Source organism: Mesoplodon densirostris, chromosome 16 (genome assembly GCF_025265405.1).
Source record: "Mesoplodon densirostris isolate mMesDen1 chromosome 16, mMesDen1 primary haplotype, whole genome shotgun sequence".
Lineage (NCBI taxonomy): Eukaryota > Metazoa > Chordata > Mammalia > Artiodactyla > Ziphiidae > Mesoplodon > Mesoplodon densirostris.
Genome location: NC_082676.1, coordinates 15,082,096 through 15,096,524, shown reverse-complemented (window position 1 = coordinate 15,096,524; position 14,429 = coordinate 15,082,096). Strand labels below are relative to the sequence as shown.

The window sequence follows — 14,429 nt, the reverse complement described above, 5'->3', positions numbered from 1 at the left end:
CTGCATGTCACAAGTTACGACCCTTAAAGTTCACTAAGGCCTGAATTACATGTTGTATAATGACAGGTCTTACAGAGAGTATCTAGTTCCTTTTATATATAATTGTGAAGAGTATCAGTTCAGGTTTAGAAGGGCCTACTGACCTAGTCTGCTCACTTACTTTGTACTGCTTTCTAATATATGGTGACTATGATTCAGAGACAAATGTAATGTCTTTATTTAAGTAGTTTTCAAAGTATCTCTGGAATACATGGGGAGTGGTGTTGGTGGTGTGCAGATTCTTTTAAACAGGTACCATGGGGACTTCCCTAGTGGCACAGTGGATAAGACTCCACACTCCCGAAGCAAGAGGCCTGGGTTCAATCTCTAGTCAGGGAACTAGATCCCACATGCATGCCACAACTAAGGAGCCCACAAGCAGCAACTAAGGAGCCTGCCTGCCGCAACTAAGGAGCCCATTTGCCACAACTAAGACCCGGAGCAACCAAATAAATAGCTTTTTAAAAATAAATAAATAGGTACCATATTTCCCAGCAGGATTACATGTATTATTAAATGGCCTTGTGAATGAAGAAAACTCATCTAAACATTGACTTGACCTGGCAAATGTTTAGGTGACAGTATGGAACTTATGGTACCACTCGAACTGGTGTCTATAAATACTATATAATTTTGCCCTCATCATATGAAAAGGACTACTACATTGTATAATTATATCCAATTCTGTGAGGGCCATTATATATAGGACTGGGGAGACCAAAGTAGTCGTGTACCATACACCTCTGGAGCAAAACTGGTTCCAGTTAGAATGAAGGAGGTAAATATTTTCCTTTGAAGTTGGTGAAATTTTTTTGCAATCATTTGAAAGATTTAAAAATTCAAGATTATATCTTTAAACGATTCTGATTGTAATTTGCCTCCTAGTATCTGTTTTCATGGAGTAGTACAAAGGAATTATATTTCGATGGTGTGGCTTATGTTTCTTTTGCAAAAAAGAGAATTCTTAGACTATTTTCTTAATTTTAGGAGTTAGCAAACTTTTAGTGTGGTATATCAAGTGTTTGTTTATTCATTCCTATTTAAGAGTTCCTTAAACCTCCACCTTGAGTAAGATATGGAGAAAATGAGACCTGGAAAATTTTGATAGTCTCATTGCCATCTAAGAGAACTCACTGCTCAGGTTAGGGTAGAGGTGGAGGGGTTTTCAGTGAGAGTTATGAAAAACTATCGTCACCACCAATTCCCATACAGAAAAAATCCTAACATATGCGCACACAGAACTTTTGGAAAACCTAGGAGTTCAGAAATACAGGAAAACTACAGAAGCTACCAAAAGTGGAAATAACTTCAGGGAGCTTATCATGGTACAGCAAAGACTTAAAAGAATCAGAAAAAAAAACCTTGCCCCATCCCAATTTTCTGTCACACAATTTGAAAACTCATCAGTTGGAGGTTCATTTGAACAAGTTTCTCTCTGAAAATGAAAATACTGGGACTGGTAAAGGAGGCTTTTGTATTAATTGGTTGAATTAGATTATTTTATTTCTTAATCCTTACTGAGATACATAATCTACACCAAGGAAACAGAAATATTAATGTAAAGGAGAAGGGAAAACAGATGGAAAGACAATTTGGGAATCTTTCTGGACATTAGGTGGGAAACAAAATTGGAGAGGATATAATTAACAAGAGGGCAGTGGTAACTTAAGAGCCTCCAAGGAGAGGTGGAATGCCTCCTCTGCATAGAAAAGGGAAGAAATGGTGCTTCTTTTCCCTCCTGCTTTATTTTATCCGGGCCAACTCAGTCTCTTAGTGTCTCTTCCACCTCAGTTTGGTTGGTAGTTCTATACTTTGTCAATTTATTAGCAATGTGAATGCCATTCAAAATCACCATCACCACAGGGTGCTTAACTTTCACCTGAATATCTATAATTTCCAAGGGGTGAAAACAGTTAAAAGTACTACTCAGGTAAGAATTTTTAGACAAGAAAAACAGCATCAATTGAGGGATTTACATAAAAGGAAAAAATGGGGAAAAAAATCTGGAAAACACAATGTTATACAGGAAGTGGCAGAGCTATTTTAAATCACAAAAGAATGGGGTAAAGAACTCCCAAAGGAAGACACAATGCCTAATCTACAATTTTATTTTAGACTAATATGCCAGACAGGGTTCACACAATGGTTCTTAGATACGTTATAAATAAAAATGCATGTTTCATTCATAGTATCAGAAGCTGCTTTGGCTCTATTTTTTAAAAAAATTTATTTACTTTTGGCTGCATTGTTGCGGTGCGCGGGCTTCTCATTGCAGTGGCTTCTCTTGTTGCGGAGCACGGGCTCTAGGTGCGCAGGCTTCGGTAGTTGTGGCATGTGGGCTCAGCAGTTGTGGCACACGGGCTCTAGAGAACAACAGGCTCAGTAGTTGTGGCATACGGGCTTAGTTGCTCCGCTGCATGTGGGATCTTCCCGGCCCAGGGCTCAAACCCGTGTCCCCTGCACTGGCAGGCGGATTCTTAACCACTGAGCCAACAGGGAAGCCCCATGCTCTATTCTTTAATTGTATCACTGTAAAATAATTCTTTTCACCTTAAAACCAATTTTTATACTTCAAGTCCGATCACAATGGAAAACAGTGAGAACTACTCTAAACAAGTGCATTTTGAACCACAACATTTGACAGTACCACGACTGGTTGAAATAACCCAGAAGCCTATACAATTTCTTTTCTCTTATTCTTTTTTTGGCTGTGCCGCAGGGCTTGCAGGATCTTAGTTCCCTGACTAGGGGTCGAACCTAGGCCCCCTGCAGTTGAAGCACAGAGTCCTAACCACTGGACCGCCAGGGAATTCACTACAACTTCAATAAGTGATTACAAATGAAATAAAGCTTGCCAAAACGTCTAGTTGAAAACCAACCAACAATCAGGAATTATTAAACTGGAGATACATGATGACAAAGATGATGCTACTTGGAAAACCATACTGATGAGACAGTGGATATCACACAGTAACTTCTAAAATTGGGAAGGGAAAGGACAGGACTTCTCATTGAAACTATATTTATGAAGATGACTTTGATGATATATTGTAACATCAGGGATATTATAATGAGTTATACTGTAAAGAGTCAGGGATAGAGAATGCCCTGCTTGCTATTTCTAAATCAATCCTTTAAGCTCACTTTGAAAACTACACATTCCCTCATATTTGATTATCTCCTTCAATTTCTAATTAAAATAATTATTATGTCTTTAATGGTATTAGAATATTATGCCAGGGAACAGGAATGGGGGAAAGAGCCTGCATAAGAACATTATGTGCATTATCTCATGCAATCCTTTCTACAACTCTTGGAGTTAAGTACTATTATGATCTCTATTTTGTGAATGAGGAAATTTGAAGTTTAGAGAAATTAAGTGACCTAGCTGAGGTCACAAGACCATCAAAAGGCAGAACTAGAACTCAAAACCAGGTGTGTCTAACACTAAAGTACTTAAACATGTTATGCTGACTCCAACAGGGAGCAGAAAGACCTGATTCCCATTCTGAATACTGGCGAGGACTCCCTATCAAATGCTGATGGAATCTGGAAAAGGCACAGTCTATGCTGGTCACTGCCATGTGTAAGACACTCAATAGGATAGGACCTGCTTATTCAATTACAACTTCGATTTCTATCACCTCAAACCACAATGTTTCTGGCTTTTGCTACTGACATTCTATTCACTTTAACCCCTCAGACAAAAATTCTCTGTCAACATTTAATTTTCAGCCCTTCTGACTTCTTTTGAGAAAAGAACACTTGGCTGGGATCAGCAAATCTGAGTTCTAGTCCTACTTTGGGGGTGGGGTGGGGGTGGATTTAGTCAAGTCACTTAATTTCTCTGAACCTGATAAAGTGGATATTCTACCTGTATTAGTTATATTGATTCAGGATTATCAGCTAAGAGAAAAAGCTCACTAATTTAGATTGACAAAGGTTGAGCTAATCTAAACTACTAAAAAAGTTGTACCTACAAAAAATTCAAAATACAGGTGTATTTAAAACAGGTAAAATTTCAGTAAACTGTACAAGTAGAGATCCTTAGAGAACTAAATTAATGAACTTAAAAAGTACAGTACATCAAATGCTTCTATACATACCACGTGTCACACTCTATACTAGGTCTTAAGACATATGGAAACAACAAGGCTACAGTCTCTGCCTTAAAGGAGTTCACTGCTTATAAAGGAGAGAAGCACATGTATATAGGTAATCACAATATAATTTAAAGTGGGATTGTGGCAGAGATAATGAAGGCCTAACTATGTGTATGTGTGTGGCAGGGCAGAGAGAAGACTGGGAGGAACAGGGGGCAAGGGAGAGGTGGAGGAGGTGGGAAGGCCTAAAAGTAACATTTAAACTGAGTCCTGAAGAATGAGCAGAAGTTTACCAGAGAGAGAGAAGTCACTACAGCACATGCAAAGGGAAAGGAGTGGTGTGAAGGACATAAGTTAGAAATACCGTAGGAGTTTAATGTAGGGGAAGGGAGGATAGGAGCAGGAAAAGAGAGGAATTACAGATGCAAGCCAGAGTAGACTAGATAACAAAAAACTCTGCCATGGCAAAGGAAGAAATTGGTGGCAAGAGGGCCCATTAGGAGGCTATGAACTGAACTACCATAAACTACAGAGTTTCAGTGAAGCCGAATTAATGAAGGTTTACTGTATGTATATTCAAAAAAAGAATGTATTTAAACCTCAGACATTCAAAATACTGCCCATTATAATAATGTCCTTCAAGGATCATTGGTTTGACACTGAAGGGACCATGTGGGAGAAAAATATTTAAAACGTTATGATTTTACCTTCAATAAAGGGATATAAAATGAACTGATGGCCAGAGGAATCAGTATTTAATAGCAACAATCCACTGATTAGGAAGAAACAAACAAACCGCTCTTCCTCGTTTTTTTCTAATATTGTAAAAAAAATCTAATTGTGATAAAAAACACATCATATACATTTATCATCTTAACCATTTTTAAGTGTATGGTTCAGTAGTGTTACGCATATTCACACAGTTGTGCAACAGGTCTCCAGAACTTTTTCACGTTGCAAAACTAACTCTCTTATACCCATTAAACAACTCCTCACCCTCTCCCTCCGTTTACATATATATTCTTTTCATTCTCCACATCACATTTCTTTAATGAAGATACATCAGCGCCACCTGAGAAGATGTTTAAAAATCAGATTCCTAGACCCCTTTCTCAACCTTTTAGAATCTGAGGATGAAGCCTAGGAATCTGCATTTTAACAAGTTTCTCAGGTGATTCTTGGCAGGTATTTGGGAACTACTCTATTATCTATTTATCCCTGTAGTTTATGCATAACATATAATTAGGTTCTCCATTTAGAAACCCCTCTAAACTCCTGTGTTCAAGGGGAAATAGCTCATAAACATATTACAAAGAACATGTCACAATGGCTAAAATCTGTAAAAATACAATCCCTGAAAACAGTATAGAAAGTATAATCACATAGCAACCTCCAAAGGAAATGGGATCAACCCAAGTTTCCACAGTGCTAAAGGTGATAATTATAATATCCAATTATAAGGTCAGTGCCCCCTCCCCCCACAAGGAGTGTGCAGCCCATCACTTCCCTTCAATTTCATCTGATCATTTAAAAAGTATCCTGAAAATTTAAGCTTCTTTTTCCAATTCTGTAGTTATAAACTGGCAGGAAAAATATTAACCACCAAGCTTGCCACTTTTTAATAGCATGTTATCCACTTCTTTGGCTAAAAAAGGTCAAACTACCCATTAAAGTTCTCCCTAAATTCTGCAAACTAGAGCTGGCAGTATAGTTTTGCTGGCAGGGGCTAGAACTTCTGAGGCATTTTGCTTTCATATCTAATTGCAACAAAGAGAAAAATGGACACATACATATAATTTCACATTCACACTATTACAAGCAAAGTGAAGCAAATCTAAAGTTATTAAGCAGACCATGCAATCTTGGTAGGTCTGCTTTCTTCTCATTAAGGTGAAAGCATCTGACTGATGTGAATGGAAGGGATTAAAATACTGAAAACTCCAGACATTATAACTATTCTTCTTACCTCTAGTTCAAACTATGAAGCCAAAAAACATTTTATAGTTAAAATTAATGTCTCTCTTAAAACAAATGCATTAACGGAAACTCAACCATAAACCAGAGCTGTCAATCAGTAATCTTATACAAATAGATTAGTACTAGAACCTGCTTCAACCTTCCATTTCCAGTGAAAGCTCATTTTCTAAAGTCCTAAATTGGGGGTTCTCAAAACTTTAACGTACATAAAATAAAAACCGCACGGGTGGCTTCTGAAAGGCAGATTCTCTAGCTTCCTCTTCCAAAGATCGGTCAGTTAGGAGTTGGGGTGGGGAGCTGCATCCAAGAATCTGTATATCCAAAAAGCTGTTCTAGTGACTCTGATGCTGTCCTAATGTAAGTTTACCAAAGGCTGCAAAGAAGTTCAATTATACATTTATAACTCTAAGTTGTAAAAGTGAGTGAAAGTCATGTTTTTCCTAGTTTTTTCTTTTGGATATCAAAAGTAATTTCTGAATAGAGATTAAAAATAAATTTCTTGTATCATCTCTGACCCTAAATACTTGTTATTACTATCTCAATCTCCAACTGCATGATTAAGTATGCAACTTAAAGCCAAAGTACTTATAATTCAAAGTTCTTCAAAGCTTGCCCACTAGCTGCAGAATCAACCTAACCTTCAGTAATTCAATCATTCCAGATCCAAACCAGGGGACCACTCAAGATATTTTTTAGAACTAAAGTTATAAGACACTCTGCTTTATAACTGTTCACTAATGCAACTTAAGTTCCCCTGCTCTTTGCCTAAAGTTGTTGGTCTTTGCATAGGTCAACAATAATGTTGTTTTGAACATGAAATAAAGGGAAAAAAGTCTTATGGTCTGGAAAAGTTCTGATTCTTTGAGGGGAATTATTTTCTTAACATAAAAGTAATTGGTCCAGTTGACCTATTATCTTTTATTTTTTAGTGACAGGATAAAGAATGAAAATGACCATCCCTATAAATACTCGTATCTGGTGGTAATAAAACCACCATTTAAAAAGCAGCAGGCATGCTGGTAGTATATATTTAGCTGTCAGTACAGTTCATATTCCCCTAATGTGCTGCTGCTTCAGCCAGTGGCCTTACCCTGATCCTTTCCTTAATGCCTCTCATTAATGAGAATTACACAGAGGGTAATTTTCTGTTGGTCACTGCTCTTTTAACTTCTTGATAGTTTACTTCAAGTAACTGAATAGTCTGGACAATGTGTACGCTGTTCACAGGACAAATCTTTTGGCACAAAAAGGCTGAGAGAGCTTTAAAAGTATTTGTCTTAAAGACATATGGTAATCATTAGTTAATGGCAAGGTACAGAGAGCAAACCGAGAATAGAAGAAAGAGGGGTCAGTTTGGGGAAACACTACTACCACAGGATGTTCATGGGAGGAGAGCAAGAGAAAGGCATCACAATACCTTCCTCTCTTGGACATCTACATTGCACATGTTTAGTATATTAAAGCCTCTGAGACGTTTTGGAGTAAGAACAATGCTTTACCTCAACATTTCCCAATTTTGCTTGACCACAAAATCTTTTACCTTCAATAATTTCTTGAATATGTTCTACTAATATGTTATTTGGGCAAGAAATATAACCCCTCTGAGCCACTGTTTCCTCATATGCAAAAAAGATATAACAATAAGACTGGTCTACCTATCTCACAAGAGGATTGGCAGGAGAAAATGAGTTGGTATTTGTAAGCCTGCTTTGTGACCATAAGCACTGCTGGTTGTATGTTATCATTACCACCAAGAGTAATAGTGAGTAGGAATAGATGTTTCATTCCTAGTGTGGAGAGTCAAAAACAAAGAAACACTGTAAACAGAACAGAATAAAATATTAAATATACTTCCTCCAAAGGTTTTCCATTCTTAAAAGCACAACTGAACTCCAACAATTTGCACAAAAATAATAAGCTGTACAAAGGCACTGCCATCTGCAGGCCATAGAGAATGAATGCTTGCAATGGTTATTTAAAAGGAAGTTTCAAACCATTAGGTGCTCTTTCTCATCAGACTTCTAAAGCTTTTCCAAAAAATGTTTATTCTTAGCCTTTGAGCACTGGTAGATGAGGCTCCATTTGCTGAGTTCTGAAACTGACTGGAGTAAAATAAAATTCTCATTTCTTCTCCACACAGGACTGTTGCTTAGAAATGTGAAGAAAATTACCTTTGCCTTCCGTAAATTCTACACTGTGTTCATACAAAGTAATCCCAAGGAATATGGATTTTTCACACAGCCTTTGAGGGAAAAAAACCCTTGGATGGCCTATGCTGACTTTTCTCTCAGTGAGTTAAAGTCAATCTACTCTCTCACACACAAAAACAGAGCTTATGAACAGACTGCAAATAGGAACAGACGGTTAACTAATGAATAAGTTAATTCACCAATGCCTCCTTCAAAGTGTGGTGTTCAGAGGCATGTGCCATTGAACAACCTGAGCCTAGAAAAATTCCTTCCACTGGGCCTTCTCCAGCACAGCCTACAAGGAAAATCACTGTTTCTATGATTTAGGTTAAAAGACTGTCAGAGGTTTCAAAGAATATCTGGAGAGTGACAGATGAGCTAAAAGAAAGGCAAAGAAATCAGAATGAAGGAAGAAACTGATGTCGACATATAGCCAATTGATTTCCAATATTCACAGCGCAAAGCTTGGGCTTTACTGTTTTGGAAAAGTCAACACCAAAGTTAGTTTTCACATCCAGACTGACTCATACAGAAAACATTAAACCTAGAGTTGTCAAAAGCCAAATCCATCGACGTTTGAAGAAACATCTTTTTTGAACTGCCCGGTAGCTACCACACCACGATGTTACAAGAAAACCGAGGAGGCACACCGGGTGCCCTTGAGCGCAGTCCCTGCAGTTCTCTGAGACTATCCCGCGTTAAGTCAATAACGAGAACAGTTTACAACGAGGAAGCTTACAACATTATTATCCCCGAAGACCCTGGGGCATTTCATGGAATCCGCTATGCCTCAGGGAACAATTTTGTGCACAGAGCTAAACGCAGGACCACAATTAACCCCATACTCCTAGCGCAGCGTTTCCCAGAGCGTGGAACGCAGAATAATTTCAGGAGGAATCAGGACGCACTGTTTATTTTAATACATAAGTATTTATTTCTTTATGAGCATTAGAAAAATAACTGGCTTTCCATCATACGCTTCGTGATTTACGTTTCCACCTTAAACAAATATATTTAAAAAGGAGAAAAAAAAAGAGTCAGTTTAAAGAAGAAAAAAGTAACATCTGGTAAATAAACAGCAGTACAATGGGTACGCGGACATAAAAGTGCAACGCGAGAGACTGAAACAGGGGAAACGCCGTTCTAAAAAAAGCCCCCGGCGGGTCATCCGGGTGCGGAAAGTGCCCGGGGTCCAGAGAAAGAGAGCCAGCCGGCTGGGACGCTGGCTCGGTCGCTAGTTGCCAGGGTAACCGCGAGCCCGGTTGCTTTCCCCGTTTTCTGGGCCCGGGTCCGCGTTATAAAACGGGTGTATGGGGGGAGGGTGTCACATAACAACGAGACGCCTCGAGGATGCTGTCAAGGGGCCGCGAGGCGGGCGGCGGCGGTGGGGGACAGAGCATTCGGTTCGCCGCCCGGCGCCGCGCGCCCAGCGGAACGCCCGGTGAGGCCGGCCACCTCGTCCCAGGTTCGAATCCCGACTGCGCCACCGACTCGCTGAGGACCCGCAGGCGAGCGACTTCACGTTTCGAGAAGGGGGCGCGGGGTGTGCAGCCCTAGCTTACAGCGGAGCCCGGAGGACTGTTATCGGCGGGTCGCGCACAGACTCGAGGCGGCAATGCGGCGCCGCCCGCCCGGAGCCCACCTCCGGCCGCTCCCGACTGGCCGGGCCTGTGCCCGACGGGAGCCAGAGAAGGCCGCGCCCCGCACCGGGCATGCGCAGCCCCGCGCGCACCCGGAGAGGAGCTGAGGCCGCGGCCGCGCGTCGAGCGGGCCCTCGCGCCTCAGCCTCCCCATCCGGCCCCGGCCCCCCTCAACCGCCTGCCCGTCAGCCCCACGCATCGGCGGACGGCCACCGCTTCCCGGCACTCACCGCTACCAGCGGGGCGGGCTCCCGGCCGCTTCTTCGCCTTAGGCCCGCCGCTGCCGCCTCCGCCTCAGCCCACCTGCCCGCCGTAGGACAAAGGCGCCACCAACCGACCGGCGCGGGCACGAGGCAATGGCGGCCGGGGCGGAGAGTGGGGGCAGAGGGCGCGCACGCAGCGGCAGGCGCGGCAATGTCGCAAGAGCGCGCAGGTTTGCGGCAGGGCTGAGTTGGAGCGTCGATCTCCTTAGCAATGAGGGCGTGGAAGTGGCTCGGGCGGTGGTTGAGAACGTGAGGGGTTGCCTAGTAACGGCGTCCCCGGCTGAGGATGGGTCCAGGCCGGGTCCCCTCCCCCTAAAGGGCTTCGCCTTTCTTCTGATGTTCAGAGTACTTTCTTTCCTCTCTAACTGTGGAAATAGATCATTTAAATCCTAGAATACCTTGATTTCGTCTTGCATAACACTCAACACCTATAGATATGTGTATTGGAGACTAGTATATATATTCCCGTAATCTGCGGATCACAAGGAACAAAGAGAGCAGAGAGGTAGAGAAAATGTTTTATTTAAATTCACATTTAAAGAGGCTGTGTGTCCTATTAGTTTCACTAACAAGAGGTAAAAGGATTCTGGTGATGTAGTCACAGATTCTTTTTGAATTATTTATTTCTTTCTGGAATATTCATTCAGTGTCAAAAAGAAATTTCCCAGAATGTAGTTGTTGACCGTGAAGCATGTAAAGTGTTGTATTGTTCATTTAATCTGTAGAACATATTTGTCACCGGGAATAGAATTTGCTCACACAATTGTAAATACACTCTATTAATCACACCGATGGCTATGTGAATCAGGTAGGCTTTTTTATTAGTTAGGAAATGCCCCAGACCCCATGGGGTCTAGTTTTTCTCCTTGTGAATAGTTCGTGCAAAATAAAAATGGTGGCTGTGAAATTTGAACACTATGGGAAATCAGATTTCTTTGACACCAACGCATATGCTCCCTCCTTCACTAATTTATTCACTGAATGTTTATTATACACCTACTAGGTGGCCCTGTGATTTATTATACACCTACTTGCTAGGCACTATCATAAGCAAAGGCAGACCCATCCCTGCTATCTTGGAGATACTGTGCAGTGGAGAGATAGAATTAGGCGAATAATCACACTTGTGTACAAACAAAAATAACTGAAGGAAAGAAATAGGGATCCACTCTTTTGTCTAGTCTTTCTCCTTGTGAATAGTACAGGGTGTGTCTGATGCCTATGAGCAGATATGTTTGGCCTTCAGATCCTTCCCATAATTCATCATGGCACCTGGGAAAATGGAAGCTGTGTGGTTTTTTCCACCTCCACTGAGAGGTTCTGAAGGCAGATAGGGACTTCTACTCCCAGGAATTTCCCCTTTATCACAGGTTGTTCACTCACTCTAGGTGAGAAGGCTCAGGATTTTGTGGATTCACCTGCTTTCCTGATATCCTTTTCTGGGTCAGGTTAAAAACCACACTGACTCAGTTTAGAATCTTGTGTTTCTTTCCTTGATTACCCCTTTTTGATGTTTATGCCATAAAGTTGTACCCTTTTCTTTTTTAAAAAACAACTATTTATTTATTTATTTTGGGCTGCACTGGGTCTTTGTTGCTGCTCGCGGGCTTTCTCTAGTTGCGGCGAGCGGGAGCTACTCTTCTTTGCGGTGCACATGCTTCTCATTGCGGTGTATTCTCTTGTTGAGGAGCACGGGCTTCAGTATTCGTGGCACGCAGGCTTAGTTGCTCCACGGCATGTGGGGTCTACTCGGAGCAGGGCTCGAACCCGTCTCTCCTGCATTGGCAGGCAGGTTCTTAACCACTGCGCCGCCAGGAAAGTCCAAATTGTACCCTTTTCATTGGTTGAATTCTCTTAATTTTGGGGGGTATCCTTTAACTTAATTTTTTATTATTACTTTTTGGTTAGATACACAAGGACAGAGAGTCTGTGACTCCACTGCATCTTGCTATCTTTACCCACCCATAAGTTTCACATTGTCTCATTTACTCTTCACAACAACTCTATGTAATAGATACTATATATTTTTAATTTTTAATTTTTTTATTTTTTATTTTTTTATTTTTTGCGGTACGCGGGCCTCTCACTGTTGTGGCCTCTCCCGTTGCGGAGCACAGGCTCCGGACGCGCAGGCCCAGCGGCCATGGCTCACGGGCCCAGCCGCTCCGCGGCATATGGGATCCTCCCAGACCGGGGCATGAACCCGTATCCCCTGCATCGGCAGGGGGACTCTCAACCACTTGCGCCACCAGGGAGGCCCTTAATTTTTTATTTTTATTTCTGGGTTCTCTATTCTGTTCTGATACTATATAATTTAAACTTTAAAAATTCCTTAACATTTCAAACATACGTTAAACTACATAAAATAATATAATGCATACCTTTCTACTCACTAATAAGATTCTCCTTCCCCTCTCTTCTAAGGAAAATCACTCTCTATACATTTTCAGGTATATTTTGTATTTTTATTATAAAGAAAAAATATATATATCCGTAATCTGTATGCTATTGTTTACTGTGTTTAGAGATACATTATGTATCTTTTCACAACTTGCTGGAAACTGGACTAGGTTTTCAAGATTTAACTGTGTTGAAACATATAGCTAGTTTAGTGGTTCTTAAAGTGTGGTCCCTAGACCAGCAAGCAGCAGTAGTAACATTGAGAACTTGTTAGAAATGCAAAAATTTGGCTCCACCCAAGATCCATTGAATCAGAAACTCTAGGGATAGGATCCAGCAATTTGCCCTTTGCCAAGCCCTTCTGGTGATTCTGATGCACCCTAACGTTTGAGAACTACTGCTCTAAATTATTCATTTTATTTGCTGCATAGTATTTTATTGTATGAATCAGTCACAGTTTTTTTTTTTTTTTTTTTTTTTTTTTCGCGGTATGCGGGCCTCTCACTGTTGTGGCCTCCCCCGTTGCGGAGCACAGGCTCCGGACGCGCAGGCTCCGGACGCGCAGGCCCAGCGGCCACGGCTCACGGGCCCAGCCGCTCTGCGGCACATGGGATCCTCCCAGACCGGGGCACGAACCCGCATCCCCTGCATCGGCAGGCGGACTCTCAACCACTTGCGCCACCAGGGAGGCCCAGTCACAGTTTTTATATCTGTACTAAGGAACACTTAGACTTCTATTACAAGGAGTGCTACACTGAACACATTGGTACATATCTCCTTGTGTATACATGTCATACTTTTCTAGAATACACACTTAGGAGTGGAACTGATGACTTTGTAGTATATCACATCTTGAGCTTTAGGAGGTTTATAGCCAGATTGCTCTCCAAAGAATTGTTAATACATACTCCTGCCAGCAATGTATAAGTACCATTTCTAGATATCCTTGCCAACTTTTAATATTTTCAGACTTTATTCATTTATTTTTGCTTATGACAATAGGTGTGAAATGATATCTTTGTTGTTTTAGTTTTAACTTTCTTGAATTTAGTGATATTGAGCATCTTTTCTTACAGGCTATCCAGGTTTCTGCCTGTTGATATTTCCAGACCATTTTTCTAATGGGTTTATTTATGTTTTTCTTATTGATCCATAGGAGTTGTTTACATATTCTGGATACTGATCTTGCGTTAGTTAGGTCTTCTTTCTGTGGTTTGTCGATTTACTTTGTTAATGGTATCTCATCATTCAAAAGTTTAAAATTTTAATGTAGTCATATGTTTCAATCTTTCCCTTTACTGTTTGTAGTGTTCAGTGTCTTGTTTGAGGATTCCTTCCCTCTTGTGATGTCATGTAGATATTCTCCTAGGTAAATACTATTAGTATGTCAATCTTACAGGTGAGTCAGTTGAGGCACCGAGAGCTGATATGACTTGCCCAAGGCCACAGAGACTGGAGGTGAGTGACTTGGACTCTTGACCCCCCAGGTTGCACTGCACTCCACAACTGAGGAGTCTCTTGCCACCCCGTTCTACTAGTTGTCTCATGAGACCACTTCTCAGCCTTTTTCTATTGATGTGGAGGATGTGCAGAGCTCAGACAGGCTGCAGGTTAAGTGCAATTCTCATTTACTACATCACGAAACCCTCTGGCTCTAGACTTCATGATTCTTAGAAATATTTTGAAATTTTTCAAATAATTTCAGACTTACAATAGAGTTGCTAAAGTAAGATGAAGAATTCCTGAATGTCCTTCACCCAGATTCCCCAAATGTGGACTGTGGAATCAGACAGTCCCACGTCCACTACTCTGCTTCAT

The 14,429-nt window shown here is 41.1% G+C and overlaps 1 protein-coding gene across 4 annotated transcripts in view; it reads right to left on the bottom strand.

Annotated features, from left to right (window-relative positions):
- Positions 1-10,308, bottom strand: part of NCOA5 (nuclear receptor coactivator 5) — a 30,120-nt gene extending 19,812 nt beyond the window's left edge. For 2 of the 4 annotated variants that reach the window (XM_060078259.1, XM_060078262.1), the window contains exons 1-2: positions 10,179-10,308; positions 2,274-2,402 (exon numbers count right to left, since the gene is read on the bottom strand). In XM_060078259.1, the coding sequence (XP_059934242.1) occupies positions 2,274-2,373 (100 nt within the window). In that variant the 5' untranslated portion in view covers positions 2,374-2,402; positions 10,179-10,308. The remainder of the gene's footprint in view (positions 1-2,273; positions 2,403-10,178) is intronic. The other 2 variants (XM_060078260.1, XM_060078261.1) reach the window with 1 other exon arrangement.
- Positions 10,309-14,429: the final 4,121 nt, after the last annotated feature.